Source organism: Lepisma saccharinum, chromosome 3 (genome assembly GCF_977018435.1).
Source record: "Lepisma saccharinum chromosome 3, izLepSacc3.1, whole genome shotgun sequence".
In the NCBI taxonomy this organism is placed as follows: domain Eukaryota; kingdom Metazoa; phylum Arthropoda; class Insecta; order Zygentoma; family Lepismatidae; genus Lepisma; species Lepisma saccharinum.
The window spans coordinates 111,139,558-111,158,927 of record NC_139231.1 but is presented as its reverse complement, the minus strand read 5'-3'; the positions used below and the strand labels follow the sequence as shown (position 1 = coordinate 111,158,927).

At 39.1% G+C, this 19,370-nt stretch overlaps 1 protein-coding gene across 1 annotated transcript in view; it reads right to left on the bottom strand.

Annotated features, from left to right (window-relative positions):
- Nucleotides 1–6,825: 6,825 nt before the first annotated feature.
- The window catches only part of in (inturned planar cell polarity protein), a 211,232-nt gene continuing 198,687 nt past the window's right edge, over nt 6,826–19,370 (bottom strand). Inside the window, exon 15 of the mRNA XM_083119708.1 lies at nt 6,826–6,994. Coding sequence (XP_082975834.1) covers nt 6,826–6,994 — 169 coding nt within the window. The remainder of the gene's footprint in view (nt 6,995–19,370) is intronic.

Here is a 19,370-nt window from a genome sequence, read left to right as displayed (position 1 = left end):
CTTGGACAAAATATAGTCAAATACACAACACAAGAAGGAAAATAATTACAAGTAAAACAGCAGACACTCAATATTTCAAAACAATCAGGTAAAAATATTCTACAACAAACTGCCTCATAACATAAAACTGCTAAGTCCCCAAAACATATACAATACAATCAATAAAAACTACTTGAAAAGGGAAATCTGTCTACAGTCTCACAGAGTTGATGTAAAATAACAGCAAAACTTAGAAGCATGCACAGTCAATAGTGCTCAATTTGCATACAGTTCACATGCAAACTCTCATGAAAAGGTTCAAAACAGTCTCCCAGCTCAGTTCTCATCTATACTTGGACAACAAAAATCCTGCAACAAATTCTCAGAAATCCTACCTTTCCTACCCTTGCTTGAATAGTTAAAGTGCAATCTTCATACTAAAATATTGAAAAAAGGCATATCTATGTACATAAAAGTTTGTACACATGTGTTTGTCTGTGTGTACTCTTAGATAAATTGATAAAAAAAGCAATATAGTTATAAATCAAAAACTATACCTAATAATATTAATTTCAAAATAAGCTGATAGAAAAAGATATAATAACTACAGTATAAGCTTTTAATTTTTGTTAATTACAAAAAATAAAAGTTAAATACAGTAAATAAACTTGGTCCCTTACATTGAAAAAGGAACATAAATTGAGAGTATTTGAAAATAAAATCCTTAAGAAAATATTTGGGCCTAAAACAGATGAGGAGACAGATGAGTGGAGAAGGTTACATCATTTAGAAGTACATAATTTGTATTCATGTCCAGATATTATTAGAATGATTAAATCAAAAAGACTTAGGTGTGTAGATCATGTGGTACAAATGGGAAAGGAAAGAAGAGTATACAGGATTCTTGTTGGGAAACCTGATGGTAAAAAACCAATAGAAAGACCAGAACAAAGATGGAGGAATAATGTAGAGATGGACCTAAAGGAAATTGGTAGGGATGGAAAGGGGTATATAGATCTTGCTCAGGGCAGGGACAGATGAAAGGCATGTGTTGCTGCAGCCACAAACCTTCGGGTTTAATAAGGCTAGAGAGTTAGTTAGTTATACATTAAATAAGCATAATATTTGGATTGTAAGTAGTGAATATAGCAAATGTACAATGCATTGTGCGAAAACTATGTCAACTTTGCATTATAAGCAGAAAATTAAACCAGTTTGCCTTCGAAATATATTTTAAAAATAGCCCAAAATAGCATGCGTAATAGAAAATTAAGAAAACTTTCTGATGCATAAAAGTACTGACTAGTGCTGAATGAATTAATTACTGTAAAATATTATTCTCTGATTCAAGTAATTTAACTGTAAACATTATCTTTTGTTTGTAAAATATAATTGTTAGTTGCACTGATAAGTACAAATATTAACTTTATACAGCTTCATACACTCTAAATAACATAACTTTGATATATAAATTAGTAACAATTTGTTAAAAATTAAGTTAAACTGTAGAATTGTTTTCTTAAATAAATATAAAATAGTAAAAATACTAAACAAATAATTCCTTCTTTTCCTATTTAAAGGATGCCAAACAGTGTAAAAAAAGTTGTTAGTGGCTAAATAACATAAAATTTGAAGGCAGTAACAATATTTTTTTAAAATACTGTTTTTTACCTAACTTTGTGAATTAAATACTAGTAAATTTTGTCAAATTATAAATAAAATATACCTATTTCTTTGGTATTTGTACTAAAGTGAAAAAAATGTTACTAAAACTTGGCTAGTACAGTAAATCTAAGAGTTTTAGCTTTATTTGTCCGTAACTGGATATAATTGTAACTTGTTAATCTCGCCAAACACAATCTTTACCTCAATTTTGGAAGCTAGCTGAACTTTAGCGTTTCGAATTACATATAGTGAAGGCCTCTATAGTGGAAAAATACACCCAGTCTGTAAAAATTTGGAAATGTTGTCTCCTTCTCTGTCGAACCAGACCAAAAGTGTTCTCAAGTGTTTCAATATATTTCTTAACATAACTAACTTTTCAAAAAAGAATACCTTGTGCCCAGATAGCTTAGTTGGTATAGCGTTAGGCTTTTAACCTATCTGTCCAGGGTTCGAGTCCCTGTCTGGGCGATAACAATTTTTAAATTTTGTCATCGGATCTTTTGCAGAATGGATATAAAATATGTTTACAGTCTAACAGATTATTATTTATCTAAAATTTTGCAAATAAGCTTTTAAGTTTCTCAAATATCAGCATCTTTAGCTAACAGTACAGCATAACCAGTATTATTATGATAGAAATGTTCTGGTGGTAGAACCTACACCTACTGTAATATCTCTGTGGTATTAACTTACATGCAGCCCATAACTTTTGGGATTGTTTCTCCTCCGTTACATTTCCTGGCCACTTACCCTTAGCGTCGCGATTAGCCTCAGAAGCAAAAAAAAAAAAAGCGAAATCTTATATTTGTTCTTTTTATATCTCTGAAACCACCTATACTATAGAACTACATTTAATGAATTTTGCAGTCTTCCTGTTTGATCTGTTAAATAATCCAGTCAATAAAAATATACTTGCATAGAAAAATCTGTTTTTCAGATACTTTAATCGGGTAATCTGCTTTTGCGTACTTCCTCAGAAATATACACAATCATAGTTCTTTATAAATTTAGCACCTGATATAGAATAAGTCGAAGTCTTGTTAGAGTTGGCCTGTAAGTGCTTCTGGTACAAGTAGTTACTTGAAAAAGCAAATATTGGGTGTATAAAAGGTAGCATTCTTGTGAAACAGTAAAAAATCAACCTCATTTCCTCGTAATATTAGCTGTAAATGCTTCTTGCAGATTAACAAAGCTCTGTCGTGTGGTCCTACGTCACCTATAATCCTTTGTAAGGTGTTGTCCTATAAATTGTCGATATACATACTAAGTCCCTAGTTACAGCCTAAGCTTTTAGTTTCAATCAGAGAATTTCAGTGTTCAGATAGTGATTGTAGCCTCGTATAATAAACCAAATAGAAATAACCCAAATGTTGATGCACCCAAAAAAACAGTAATACTTCAAAAATACCTTGAAAAAGGCTATAAGGCTAAATTATTCTTCTAGCATAGAAATAAAATTTAGCAAGTGGACCTATGGTCCATATAGTTAGTTGTCTTTGAACTTCGTCTTGTCCTGTGAATTGTCAATATATTGTTATATTTAAGGGGGAAAATAAACGTCCAGTTATGGACCCATCGGTAAAGGAATTTCAGTCTTTATAGACACACAATAATTTTCGTTACACTAAAAATTTGGCCTCGTATAAAGGTAAATAGTCGAAATGATAAATATTTCGTGTACTTTATCCAGTAAGCCTTAGCTAGAAATACAATAACAGCGTTACAGACATAAAAATTAAGCAAGCTTTGACATTCTAGTGGCACATAATAAATATAAAATATCCTTTAAAATACTCTGACAAATAGTTGTGGGTTATCTGAGATCAAAATTTTCAAGCCCTCTCTCCTGCATAAATAGGCTCTAGAATTCACTAAGCCTCAAAATAATATTGGTTACATAAAATAAAAAGCAGATGGAGAGTGATGCTGATCGCATCATCTCCAAACAGCAAAAACAAAAGTATATGGATGGAGCCCTACCTGATATATTTAGAAAACTTTACCTAGTATAAGAGTAACAAAATACTCAGCAAACTCTAAAATAAACAAACTTTCCTACGTAGCAGGCGTAACCTGACCTAAATAAATACATATAGAAATACAGAACGAAAAATAGCATAGTGGAAATCAGTAAACCTTAATAATAATAATAATAATAATAATAATATATTCTGTGGCTTACATTTTAGCTAAAAGTACTTTTTTTTAGTGTTTTTGAAAAGATTTAAATAAATACTAAACTCTAAGTTAAAAATTTGTAAATGTATATATGATACAAAACAAAATAAATACAAATTAATACATACCCTGCAAAAAATCAGTAAAAAAGGTGAAAACATCTCTTTGTGCATCCAAAATATAATAACAAATCCTTCCTGACTGGATTAAATTGTGTTATTTGAGTAATATTAAGCCTAAACTTGTAAAATAAAAGGGTAAAACTTGACGAAACACATTTCATGTGTACAAAATTTAATTCAAAACACATCTAAATTGTGTTATTTGAGTAAACTAGAGAATAATCCTGTAAACTTGGAAAATATATCTGTGTGTGTGTGTGAGTGCGTGTGTGTCCAAAATGTAATAAAAAAACACGTTCAAATCGTGTTATTTGAGTAAATATTAGGCTAAACTTGTGAAATAAACAAATAAAAGTTGAGAACACACACTCTGTGTGTCGAAAATATAACTAAAAATCTTTCCTGAACAGATTGAATTGTGTTATTTTGGTAATAATAAGCCTAAACTTGTGAAATAAACAGATAGAAGTTGAGAACACACACTTTGTGTGTCGAAAATTTAATAAAAAATGTTGCCTGATGTTATTTTGGTAAAAATTAACATAAAGTTGTAAAATAATTAGTTAAAAGTTAAAAAAACACACTTTGTGTGTCGAAAATATAACTAAAAGTCTTTCCTGAATAGTATAAATAGTGTTATTTTGGTAAAAAAATTAACATAAAGTTGTAAAATAATAAGTTAAAAAGTTGTAAAAATATCTTTGAGAATCTAAAATGTAATAAAAAAACACGTTCAAATCGTGTTATTTGAGTAAATATTAGGCTAAACTTGTGTAAATAAACAAATAAAAGTTGAGAACACACACTTTGTGTGTCGAAAATATAACTAAAAGTCTTTCCTGAATAGTATAAATAGTGTTATTTTGGTAAAAATAGGTATAAATTTGTGAAATAAACAAATAAAAGTTGAGAACACACACTTTGTGTATCGAAAATGTAACTAAAAATCTTTCCTGAACAGATTAAATTGTGTTATTTGAGTAATAATAAGCCTAAACTTGTGAAATAAACAGATAGAAGTTGAGAACACACGCTTTGTGTGTCGAAAATGTAACTAAAAATCTTTCCTGAACAGATTAAATTGTGTTATTTGAGTAATAATAAGCCTAAACTTGTGAAATAAACAGATAGAAGTTGTAAAAATATCTTTGTGAGTCCAAAATTTAATAAAAAATGTTGTATAAATAGTGTTATTTTGGTAAAAAATTAACATAAAATTGTAAAATAATAAATTAAAAGTTGAAAAAATGTCTTTGCGAGTCCAAAATTTAATAAAAAATGTTGCCTGAATAGTACAAATAGTGTTATTTTTGTAAAAATAAGGATAAGCTGTGAAAATGTTTGACATAAAGTCAAAGTTTGGTAAAAAATAAACTCAAAATTAAGTTAAAAAGCACACACTAACATACATTTACTACGTAAATCAATAATAAAAGGGTCCTAGGTTCGTTACCCCGTGATAAAAGCAAATGGTGAAAACTGTAGGCCCCGTCCCTGATAGCTCTCCCTTCTTCATAGTACAGATAAAAAAAAACCCTGCGCTAAAGCGTCCTGTGCCTTGGGGCAACCCTGAGCTGAATATTAATTGGCGGCGGAAACCAGTTCTACAAGCGACGCATAGCTTCAGAGATTTGACCCTTGCTGCGCATTCCAGACATCCTTTGTTGTCTGGTTGAATCCCTCCCCTGCCCTACAGTATTGCATACTTGCATACCTTTCCTCTGTTCTTGCGTACTGGTTAACCTTGGGAAAAAAAAACCGGTTCTGAAAATCTACCGACGCGTTCTCTGATTGGTCAATCAGGATCTTTCTTTGTTCTGACGTTGTGACGTCATTTGACCTTGAACGCACACTCCCCAAATTCCTTTCTCCTCTACCTGCGCGGAATATTAATTCATTCTCTCTGTCTGGCATCAGAGCTGAGTCGAGATTCGGAGACAGTATTCTGTCTAGCGTGTCGTACCATCGTCTTTCATAACATAATAACATACATTATTACATAGTACTAATTAATAACATTACATATCGCGGGTTCGAATACCGGGACCGTCCTAAATCGTAATTGGACCTGTACCTACACCCATTACCACCGTTCATAGCGGTTCATAAACCATAGAAAACTTATTTTCAATATTATAAACATTAATATTAACATTTTATACATTACATACTTTGCAGTAATGAATATAAAACCATATGCATACCGTTTAGTACCTCTAATTACCTGCTATATACATATTTTTCATAAAATAAATAATTATATATTCATAAAAAGTTATAAACATGCAAATACATAAATGTAAAATATTCTAAGTACTTGCAAATAAATTCTAAGTACGTGCAAATTAATTAAAACCCGTGCAAATTAGTTCTAAGTACGTGCAAATTAAAGACCACCCATGCAGCGACAGCCACTAGCGTATTCAACTTCTACTCGCCTTGATTACAAGTCGACAGCGTTAGCTACTGAGCTATCGGTAAGGTCTTGCCAGAATTGGACATATAGCTTGACAGGGACACGAACTATGATCCTTTACCGATTACCTAAACAGTGGCGCCTTGATTACAAGTTCATATCCTAAACCACCACACTGTCATGTATTCTTATAGGGGGCTGTGGAGGTAGGAGTTCCACACATTCACCATCTCGGCCACTGTGGAGGTGATGTAGTGAGCACCATGCTCTGACCGCCTCTGCCGCCCCCAGGAAGCGCAGAGCCAGTGGGTCTCCCGCCTGGAAGTCAAGAGGCCCTGCCGACTGGACCGCCGAGAATCCAGGGGACTGTAGCTTCTTGGACTAAACATTTTAGTGACATATGAACACAGAACAAAGGAAGTTAAAAACAGCATACAGCTCTACCTACAGTAGACAAATGACTAGTTACAGAACAATGAAAAATTTCACTTTACCTGTTGTTGCCCAGCCTTGTGCAGGCGTATCCTGCGCCCTATTGAAACCAAGGAACATTCCGTCAGGTCGTCTGCTACCGGACTTTCCTGCTAACACCGACTGAGGATTTGCGATCTGAGGCCGGGAGTTTGTGGACAACCTGCGAGAAATCAAGAAGTTAAGGGATAATTCACAGTTAGTTGAAACCTCAACAGTAGGACAAAGTGCAGTTAAATGGTGAGGAAGCGGCACTGGAAATACAGTGTGTTTTCTTTTTAGAGTGATAGAACTTTCGATAGGGACAGCTGTCATTTGTTTTGTTTTGATACATGTTGTTTTGTCATTTCAGATCAGTGAGCATTGGCAAATGATCATGGAAAGACTAACGCCGCAACAACGTTTACAAATTGTGGAAATATAGTTCCAAAATCAATGTTCTGTTCGCCAAACGTATAGAGCACTTCGGAATTTGCATGGTGCACATAATCGTCCATCAGAGCAATTTATTCGTCGAACTATTGATAAATTTCGAACAACATTATTTTCTTTGGGGGATATGTAAAGTCTCTGGTTTATGCTGATAAACCAGCAACAATTGGCGCTTTGGAAGCCAACATAACTCGTGTTATTAACGACATACGTCCCCAATTACTTGAAAAAGTGGTTCAAAATTGGACTGATCGAATCCGGTTCATCACAGCTAGTCGTGGTGGAAATATGCCGGAAATTATTTTCAAAAAGTAAATGTCAGAAAGTTATCTTTCAAATAAAAACACAACTGGCTTCAAACTTAATTTTTTATGTGTTTTATTTCAATTCAAAGTTCTATCACTCTAAAAAAAATCCTATATAAATGTGCACTTAAAATGCATTGAAGGAATTCGCTGCAGTGCAAAAACGGCAAGGTCTTGTAGAGGAAAGAGGTAATAAAAACAGATATAATAAGAAGCAGTTTTAAGGGTTCTTTGAAAGATAGACAATCGGACTAAAATCCTTCATATCACGTTACTTTAGCGCTAAGCAGACGCTTATGTTCACCGTTTCCGCTCATGATATCAACGTACAATGTATATCGATTGTTGGCTAGAACACACACATGAGAAGGCCGATCGAGAAAACAAATTTAAAATACAGAGTTCCTTCAAGCCGCCAAATTTCATATTTATAGCTCGAGTAGTTTCGGAGATTTTGCAACATTAAAATGTATCGATTGTTCACTTTCAACTGTTTAACGTCCATAGACAGACGAACGGGTCTCGTCTAAGAATGAAATCAATATAAACAAGTACATGTGCCTTCTGAGAAATCCCAATGGTTGTTCGTATGACAGCTGTGCAGGAATCTTACGCCTGGGAATACAGTGTTTGCGATAAAGCTATGCAACTCAACGTAGCTGCTAAACCAAAGTTCTTGGGCCATATGTTATTAACTATACCGCTACGACGAATATATTCATGGGCAAAATGGCACCAAAACTTACACAGAGTAAAGGAACTATTTCTCAGAAGTCACGTGGTTTTGTTTACACTAACTTCGTCCGTGCAGTGGACGGAGAATAGTATTTATTGTAGAACATTTCAAATCTTCTTTTTTTTCCTTGCTTGTCGAGATATTGATCGTCTCTCACGGCGAGACAGACGGACTGACCCAGTTCGATTATGTTGCGTTGGAGTCATTCCATGCGAAATCAACACAGCCTCCAACCTGACCATCTCCGATTTTCATGAAATTTGGGGAGTTGAAACTATGCATGGAACTTAGTAACTATGAAAATGTTTAGTCTCGTGCGTCTTGTAATTGTTAAATTATTCAAGGTCAAAGTTAGCAGAAATTGCCCTTTTCGAGCCCGCTTAGCTATACTAAATGTGCTGTAAGTAGATAGTAAATGTGATTCCCACCGCAACCCTGATTTTTCGACCTCTAAGAAAATCGCATCGAAACCTCAAAAACTCACTTTCTCTCCACGTTCCGCGCCTCATTTATTGTGCTGACGATGTTTCACGGCGCAGAAAAGCCGGTACGAGAAAATTCACTTTCTCATCCTTGAAGTACGAATGCACCTTATCGTAATTTTTTTCTAAGTCCGGGCCAAATGTTTATATATCGCGACCTTTGTAAATCTCTCGCGAACGATGTGCCACACACACACATATGCGCGTGCGTGCCTCTCATTATTTCCGTATTGTGACGCAAGCAAGCAAACAAATAATAATTGTTTTTTTTTAAGGATCCCTGGCCCCTATAACCTCGCCAGGGGTGCGTGGTGCCCAACCAAAAAAAGTAAAGGTTCTAACGGCTGCGGTTATAGATAACCACACCTCTATAGAGTTTCACGTGTTTCTTTTTTTTTTCTCAAACTTCCATGAAACTCTACAGAGGACCTCCGTAATGCATGCAACGTGTACTAACGACTCTAGTGTTATTTGATGTTGTAATATTTTGGATATAGAGTTTTATTGTGAGATAGATAAAAAAATTATGTTTATTATAATATTTTCTTGATGAAGATGGAGAATATGTGTGTGTGTGTGTTACAAAATAAAGTTGCATGCTTTTTTTTTCTAGTGTGTGTATGTGTATGTGTTTTTGATGTTCGACAGCATCTGAAACGATAAAAAAAATAATTTTATTGTTAATTTTCTCGTGTAAAAACAACAACAAATTTTTTGTGCAAATTCTGATTGTCTCGTGCTATAGTGCAAAAACTGATGAAAAAAAAAGATATTGTAACTGATAACTGATGAAATTGATATTGTAACTGATCTGAACTAGTGAAATTCGTATTGTGCCATTGTAACTGATTGTGCTAGTACAAAATTCTTATTGTGCAAGAAAAGATGTTAAACCTGTTAAAACTGCTCTGTGACCCTCTCGTTCTTCACGTCGTAGGCGAAAGACTTCTCTGCAATCAGGATGACGCTACACACGGTGTCCTCGGGCAGGGCATCGTGGAACTCGCAGACGACCTTGATGTTGGTTCGATCGTTGACCACCACCTGCTTCCTCTTCGTGGTGTTGATGACGGTCATGGGTCTGTGGGTTTTGAATTCGCTGGGCGTGTAGTACATGTCCACGTTTCCCTCGGTCACGCGCTTGTAAGCAGAAAACGCTTCGTAAAGTTTGAGATAATCGTCTTTGGTCATGTCGAGGTTGTAATTCTCGCGCGGGAACACTTCGTTCCTACCGTTCTTCAGATAAACGTTCTTGATCTTGCAGTCGTCGAACTTGCTGGAATCTTTTTCCTGATTGTTATCGCGCCCGGTCTGAAAGAGCACTACGACGAAATCTGGCATGTCGAACTGTATGTTGTTGAACTGCGTCGTCACGTCGAATTCCATGTGACTTCCCGACGCTATCTTCTGCACGCACTGGTAACCGTGAAAGTGAATCGGTACCTGTGGATTTTTCAAGATCTCCGCTTTGTACTTGAGGGCGTAGTTCGTTTCGTATTCCACCACCGGCATTCTCAACTCCATGCTTCGGATGACGCACTTGGCTGCTTCGGGTAAAGTGTTGGGCAGTGGCGTGGTGCCGTCCGGACCCAAAGTAGCGTATCGCATCAGTGCGTCGTTGTCGTTGGCCGCTCTTCGAAAGGTGATCCTCAGTCCTCCATTCCACATGATCTCCTTGTAGTCCGAGAAGAAGCCCGGAAGCAGACGCATGGGAAAGAGCACCGTGTGACTTGTCGTCGATATTTTGGTTCCCGCTTCGAACCCTCCCGCCTGGTAGTATGCTGCGTCCGTTTTGGATAATTTCAATGTTCCCACCGCCGTCGACGTGATGCCTGGATAATCTATTCTGTCGATGACGGTGTTGTGTTTCCTCACCTCCACCTGCGAGAACAGGTGAGGCACGAAGTTGTCCACGAGTATCAAATTTGCTGCTGCGGGAAACGCGTCTCCGCTTTCCTCCTTCACCACGTCGAATTGAAGATAGAGGTCCGCTCTGTGAGGATGAACGAACCCGTCGCCTACGTCCACGTCGTATTCGATCTCCCGGTTCGCTTCGTTCAGATTGGCGAACGTGCGACGGTTGGGAGGGAAAGATTGCAATTCGTAACTTTCGATCTACTCCATTTTCACTATGTGTGTTATTTATTATACGTTGATCTCCACGATGGCCGTCGTCGTGGCACCTGCAAAATCCACCACGTCTCCTTTCTCGTTCGTGACCACCAACTCTATGTCGTCTATGCGGTTGCGACATACTGGAAAATAGATCGGCGAAGAGGGTGTGTAGATGATCGGTTCCATGAATTCGGAACTTGGTTTGAACGTGGCTATGATTCCCGTCTGCTTGTGACTTCCCAGCAACCCCCCGTCCGAGGATTTCGTGATCATGCCTTCCGCTACGTTGCAGTGTACGTTCAAAGTCTCTATGGCTAAGAATTTAGGAATGTTGGTTGCTACGTGCTTGATGCCAGCTTCGAGTTTTGTGTCGTTCTCGAAACCTAAAAGTTCTCCCATGGTGCCCAGGTCCACGGTCTCCGTCGCGGACACGATTTCCACTCTGTGCGTGACCGAATTTTGAGAAAGGTACGTGCCTTTGGGTAATTGAGCTTGCAAAGTGGAAAGATTGTATTGACCTGGCGTGACGACGATATGTTCGCTTCCGACGCTAATTTTGTTGTTGTGCTGCGTGACGTTAGGTATGAGGTACATGCTGTAGAATGCACGCAGAGCTATGGATTTAGGATAGACGATGTCGTCGTGCAGCGTGAGTTTCAAGATCGAAGATTCGCTCGTGAGATGGAACACGCCCATCGTGATGCTGTTTCAGGTTCCACAGTGCTTTCTGGAAATCTTCCACCTGCGGCTTATTTATTTTAGAGAGAAACGCGAGCATGGAGAGGCAGAGATGACCGCAGTTCACGTCTCCGAAATTTTGAATGCGTTCGTCGTTGTAGTATATAGGATTGTTCGTTTTTAGATAATGGACTAAATTTGTAGGTGGAACACCTCCGAAAGAATGGAAAACGAATGCTTTATTGTCATTTTTGTGGTAACATATCCAATGCGTGCCTGGATTTTCTTGACTGTCCAAGTTGACTACTCCACATTCTCTATTTTTGACGGTTGAAGGTAACAGGTCGGACATGAAAACTCCTCTGAAGTTTTTGATTTGTAATGGTTTGATCAGAGATTCAATGTCTCGGTTGGTGAGTGCTGTTTCTTTTTTTAAAACTTTTTCATCACGCCCTTCCCCCCTTTCTTCTCCATGGCCAGGTTGTGACGTTTCTGTTCTTCCAATTCCGCCTTGTTCTTCTTCGAGTCGATGACGGTTTTCGCGATGGCGGCGCTACCCCCAGCCAAACTTCCAACGGCCCCCAATGCTGCCAGGATGGCCGGGATGCTGAATATGAAACCTCCGATCTTTTGCTGTTTCCGCGAACGCTGCAATCTTTTCAATTGTGGAGTGCTGAGAAGTAATTTCATTCCATGTCCTTTCGTCAAGCAAGAACGTTTCTTCTCGCGTTGTTTCTTGGTGAGTAACCCATCGAGGGCACCCAGCGTTTTCAGATTCGAATATGGTATCTGGTACACGACACCCTTGGGCTTCATGTTGATGCTCTATATGTTATTTTTTCACGGTATGTTATTTATATATATAAATGTTCTGAGATTTTTTTTGTTTCCGTCTCGTGTAATTTTTTTTACAGTATGTTATTTATATATATGTTCTGAGATTTTTTTTTTGTTTCGTGTAATTTTTTTTCAAGGTATGTTATTTTATATAACATGCCGTTACACAAATTCTATTACGTGCTTTGTTTTCTTACCAAGAAGTTCCTTTGTCCCCTTGTACACGATTCGAGTTTTGTTCTCGATTAAAATAGATAGCTTCTCGTCGGATGACATGTTAGCGTATCGATCTGGTAAAAATAGACTGTATTGTCCGTCGAGCAACAGACGCACCTTGGGACCATACTGGGTAGAAACAATTGAACCGGAAGTTATCGTGTAAGGTTTGCCGACTTCCAATTCCTGAATTTTTACATATTCGACTGACAAATTTAGCATTTGTTTTAATGCTTGGAGGTCACTCATTTTTTCAGTCATATCGAAGGAGAAATTTCAGGGTGTTATAGAAATTTAATTTTTTCACAATGTGTGTTATTTATATACCGAAGATTATTTTTTTTTTCACGATGTGTGTTATTTATATATCAAGTTTTTTTTTGACTTGTACATTTTTTTTGACATGTATATTATTATTATTTTTTTTTCACGGAGGAAGAAAGTCCGTGCTTCCGAAAGCGCGATGATGTGCGTAATAATATCTTCAGTTTCCTGTTTAGACTTGCGCCAATTATCTGTGTATCGTCTTCCCCCCTGCCTCTCCTCGTGCAGTTCGTCCATTCTCTCGTTTAATTTTTCTCCTGCGGCCGAAAGAAGAGTGTCGAGATCACCGCACCTCATGCCACTGATTTCCCGAAGATGGTCCTTGACAGCCATTTCACAAGGGATATGAAACTCCGGCGTTGATCTCGCTATGATTAAAAGTTTCCCTACATCTCCGTTTACTGCCTGTCTAAATATTTTACATAGCAGTTCGTGCGGCAAATCGGTTATACGAGCCATGTTGTTTTTTACTGTATGTTATTTATACACCCCATCCAAATTTTTGTTTCGTGTTCATGGCGATGGTGGTGCCCAGTGCTGCAACTCTTTCTCCCAACGATGCGTCCCTGCTGACGAATCTTTCGAAAGCGGCATGTTCCAATTTCTTGTCTGCTTCGTGACGTGCATCCAGATCCGTCTGCGTGGTGTTGTAAGCGATGTCGTGATCTTTGCATGCGGCGTCCAACGGATTCACACCCTTGTCTCCTCTCTCCAATCTTTTCTCGAGTTTGGTACCCGGTCCGCAGTACTGGTAGCCAGGTAAATGCATCTCGAAAGGTAACTTGTTGATGATGTCGTTCACGAGTCCCTTTCCTTCGGCCACGTTCCAGAATCTCGGAGGCAGCGTGTTGATAATTTTAATGAGGTAACCTATGCCCTTGTCGTCGTTCACGATGAAGTTTGAAAGCTTCGTGCTGATCATGTCCACGATGCCAACCTTCTCGTTGTAAAAATTACGATTGCCTGCATTCTCTTCGCCGGCTATCACCAACAATCGGTCCACGAGCTTCCTCACGTCGTCCACCCAAACGAATTCTTTGGGTAACGTGTTGTAGCGTTTGACGCCGCTTCCACTTTTCACCTCGTTCCATATCGGTTTGATGAGATTCCTGTACTTCTCACCGCTACTCGATTTCACCCTATTCTGCGAGGCATCGTTGTTCTGGTACATGGCATCCGTCATGATCAGAATTTCCCTGTAACTCTGGTAATCTTCGTCGGTGTAATCTTTCGGCTGCTTTTTGGCAACGAGTTCCCACAGTCCCACCGTACCAGGATACCTGGTCCAACTATCCATCTCGCCTAAATTAACTTTAATGTCGTTGCCTTCGAAGGTGACCTTCGATTTTCCAATCTTCCACACCACACCACCGCCTTCGTTGGTTTCCATGCTCGGATACAATCCGAACACTTCATCCTTGTCGAATTTCCCCGTGCTCAGGTAGTCTCGTGCCAAAGGTCCCAACTCGATCTTATCCGAAGACGTGCTACCTATGGCTCGACGTCGTGGTACTTCCTTCAGTTCGAACGGCGTCGAAGGAATGCTCGAAATGGGCGTGGGTACAGCGTAACTTTTAGCTGCGAGTGGTACGAGTTCGTTGATCAAATTTTTATTTTGTTCCGTGACACTTTTAATTTCTTTACCTAGACCGCTGATGGCGTCGATCACAGGTTGATCTTGACGTTTCTTCTCTTCGTAGGATCCGCGATTCTCGGATTTCCAACCTTTGAATCGCTTCACGAGGTATTCCCGCAACTTGAGATTGTCCTCTTCTTGAAATTGACGTTTTGACATTTTTCTATATACGTTGAAACGTTTTTGAAACGTCGAATTCTCAGCCTATACGTTCGGTTCTCGTAGTTTTCTGCTGTCACCCGCTTGAGACTATCCACTTTTTCTAACACTCACTTTTTGTTGTAATGGTTATTTTATATATGCTTGTCAGATGTTTGAAAAAAAAGAACTTTTTTTTCAAATTTTATTTTTTAGATTGTCGACTTTTGATTTTTTTTGGATTTTTTTCTTGTTGCAAATCTGAAATTGTCCTCTTGTTAGCCTTTGAGACGTCTAGATAAACGTTTATTTTATTCCTATATTTTCCATGGTTTGCTTTTAGAGTCATGTCAATGGTCACGAATCCGAAATCACCACTGTTCCAACAGTGGGAGCAGAATTTAGAAAATAGATTGTAATTCATGTCAGCCCCTACGTAATCATCGTATGCGTGTTTTAAATTGGTGTGGTCTTGTCGAAACAAACATATGAAATTAGCATTATCGCGTAGCAGTTGTTTCGGAACCTTGGAAAAAGTTTGTGCCAGGTAGAAACAATCTAATCCTTTGTGACGTCCTCGAGTGAAAAAATTACGAATCTCGTTTTGATTTTCCAAGATCATGTCGTCGAACACCACAAAGGAATTCTCGAGACAATCGTCCAGTGGAATGATTTCAGTTGCGAAAGTTGCAATGCCCAGTCCCTCGTACAGTTTCATAAGTTGCTGGTATTTCGGTTGTTCGAGACTTTTCGAAAATACGTAGAGGTGTCTGTTTTCCCAGGCTAACCAATTGGGTGCGATGATAAAATTATCAATGAGCAGTGTCGTCTTTCCGCACCCCGAAGGTCCTACGATCAGACATCGTATGCTGTCGGGGAGCAATTCGCCGTTCCTTTTCTTCGTTTGATTTTCCGAATCAGGTAGACGTTTCACGACATTCCACGTACTCATAGAATCACTTTGTTCGAATCGATCCAACTTGTTTCCGGAAGTCCCAGCCATTTCACCAAAAGTTTGTCACCTCTCTTGCGCAAACCTTTTTCGATAAGGTACGTGTCGGGGTATTTAGTTTTAGAGAGTTCCTCCTGGTAGAAGCGCCCCAATAAAATTTCACCGCCACTGTCCTTTATTATATACGTGTGACGGTTCCCGGGTAAAACTCGAACTACGGTAAAAAGTTCCGTGCTCCAATTTCGTGTGAAACCCCTGTCGAACGTTCGCTTCAATTTACTGATCCTCACCTGGTCTCCAATTTTGTATTTAGCTTTTTTTGTCGTGGGTGTGTACTTTGGACAATAAACGCTAGAAATTAAACGCTGCTCGTCGGACTTGGTAACGTCAGCTGGCTTCATGCCTATCGTTCTGTGCACCGTGTTATTATAGTCGTTAACAAGTTCCGGAAGAATGGTGACCCACTTGTAGCTTCCCTGAAGCGTGAAGCGTGACCACATGCGCGATTTCAGAGTGCGATTGAATCTTTCCACGATGCTGGCTTTGACGTCACTGAAGGTCGAGTAATGTCGAACGTTGTGTTTCCGAATAAACTTTTGGAATACGGCATTGTAAAATTCCTTCCCTTTGTCCGTGTGCAGAAACCGAGGTCGTCTGCCGCCGCTTTCGCGAAAAATTGTCTTGAATGCTTCCGTGACGCACGTTCCTGTTTTCGCCTTCAAAGGTAGAGCCCATGCGAATTTCGAAAATGTGTCTATGACGGTGAGGAGGTACTTGTTGCCCTTGTTCAATTTATGTACGTTTTTCAAATTGCCGCTACTCATCTCCACGAGGTCACTTTCCCAGAGGTCGTCGATGCCCTTGGTTACCACCGCTAAACGTTCGTAGTTGCGGCGTGCAGGTTTATGCAATTCTTGGACGATGGCTTGCCTAGACATTTTTAGAGATTACGTTTGAAGAGAAGCACCAGCGTGATGGGATTCAAAGAGGGTGGCACCTCGCTCGTGTTTTGAATGATCAGCTTATCGGCGGCACTCACGTCGAAAACGGTAAGATCTTCGTCTTCGTGTATTTCATATATGTTGCGCGTTTCGTTCCAACGTGCCAGAGGAATGTTTCCTGCTTTCTGGACACCACGATTCGATATCAAAGTCATGGTGGGAACGCTAGCTTTTCTGCCGTGAGACCAGTACGAAAATTCGTTTACCTGAATCGTGCCATCGAGGAGAAACTTGTAGTACGGATGATAAGGATGTAACATGTACAGTTTGTTACCTTCGACGAACGTGGAGATTCTCTGTTGATTGGGTACGCTGTTGATTTCGATGGCTTGCAAGGTGAACAATTTGGCGAATTTAGTGTCGACGCCGAGCAGATTACCGTGAACGTGTCCGAGTTTATTTTCAATGGGCAACAAATGCTCGACTATGGTATCCGTTACGGCAGAAAATGACGGTTTGATTTTCACTTCCACGTTCAACTGCTTGTAGTTTTCGTTGACTTCTTGCAACTTGGCACCGAAAGAGGCCAGCGTCGATTCCTGCGTGGATTCCAGCACTCCAACTTGATCTCTGATGTTGACGACAATGTTCTGAAGGTTCTCGACTTGATTCAATTTCGAGCTTTTCTCGGTAAGATCGTTCACGATGCTTCGCATCTCTGTAAACTGTGTGTGAAGGTCGGCGACGCTCTGCGAAGTGGGCAGCGTCAACACCAGCGAATTAATTTCGTCTCGAATCTCCTCCACGTTTGCCGTTTCCGTTTCCAGTCGTTTCAGCATACGTGATATGTTCCTTTTCAAAGCGTGTAATTCTTTGGAGGTGGGGAGATTGGCCACCCTACTCTCGAGATCGCTCAACGAACTTTTGATGTCGCTCGAATCGGATAGTGCCGTCACCGCCGTTTTCAATTTTTCCAAATCTTCGCTCGAAGGTACGCTCGTGCGTAACGATTCCAAGTCACCCTGTATGTTGTCGAGTACGTGATGAAAATGAGCAAGATTGGATTCGACGTTCAAATTTTCTAAATATTCGATCTTCTGCTGAACCGTGCTTAACGTGTCTTGTATGCTCGTCAACGCGTTCGCTTGAGCGTGAATATTTTTAATTTCTTCGTTGATCAACTCCAAGGACGCCTGAAGCGTAGCGATGGTGGTTTGAATGTGTTCGAAATCTTGATAAGCCTCCAATTGAATTTTTATGTTCGCAACGCTTTTACCGATGACCTGCAGTTCGTCTGACAATGGTAGGTTCGTCATTGTATCTTCCAAAGTCTGCAACTTGGATTTAATTTCTTCCAACGTGCCGGTGAATTCCTCTTGTAATTTGGAAACGACGACATGCAAGCGTTCCACATCAACATCGTTCACGACGGTTTGAAGTTCAGAGAAATTCTTTTCTATTGCGGAAGTTCGTTCTTTGATTTCGAGTTTCAATTTTTCCAAATCTTCATTTTTCGATTGAAATTGCTGTGATTTGGCCAAATCATTTTGAAGCGAATCCACGCTCAACTGTATATTTTGAACGTTGTCGTAAGAAGGTACGTCGACATAATTTTTTATGAGCGTTTTCAGTTCGGAATCGATTTTCAGAATGGGGTCGAGACATTGCGTTTGGAGCGTAGCGATCTCGGACTCTAAACTTTTGTTTAAGGTCTCCTGCAAAGCGATCAAATCGCTCCTCAACTTCTTAACACGAATATCCAACATGAGAATCTCTTCTGCGTGGTCTACACGCTTAGTGTGGCCGAAAATGTCGTTAGGCATTTTGGTTAACGGTTATTTATTATAGGATAGACGATTCGTAATTCTACGAAGAGAGGAACGAGTTTGTCGTAATCTCCGAGGAGTTCCACGTAAAGATAATCTCCTGCAGACACATCGTACGCCATGTGAGAAAGCATCTTGTCATGCTTCATTCGAAAAATGTTCTTGCCGGTAGAAATTTTGATTTCGCCTGCGTTCTCCGGATTCACGGTGATTTGAAGTTTCCCACCGATCGGAATTTCGTAAAAATGTAAATTGTTATTGAAGACGTAAAACATCTTGCCCACATCGTCATTCAATTTCGTCCAAATACTGTTGAGGTGTACAATTAGTAGACCATTGAGTTTAGATAACACGGAAGGTAAGAGGTTATTGGAATTTGGTGGTGCAGTGTCCATGATGGTCTGTTTCCGGAAACCAAAAAGATTCATTGTCCTTGTTAGTTATTTAAATTTTCTACATGCTGTGCCCCTTTGTAGATCGAATAAAGAAAAGAGAAGAGAAGATTTTCCTCTGCGGCGATGCAATTCAAAAGGCTCGAACATGTAATTATGTCATTAAATCACGATGAAGAAGAAAAAAGTAAGAGCTGAATTTAATGAGCCTCGTTTAGAGCGGGCTTAACGACATAATAACAACTTCCAACTTTTCATCGCCCGAGGGCCCCTCTTTTCCTCCGTATATTTTTGAAGAATGGCAAAAGACACAGCGGACTTCATGGCTATGGGGTTACAGTTAACACACGTCACATTTATCGCTTCCATTGCAGTGGCCCCACTCTCTCGTGTGGATTTGACAATCGAGAACACGTAACTTGTTGTCTCTGGCATCCAATGCGACCTTGGTTACGCGCGTCGTATATAGTTCGTGTAATTTATTCGCAATGCGATGATCTGTGCTGAGTTTTCTTTTACCTTGAAACAC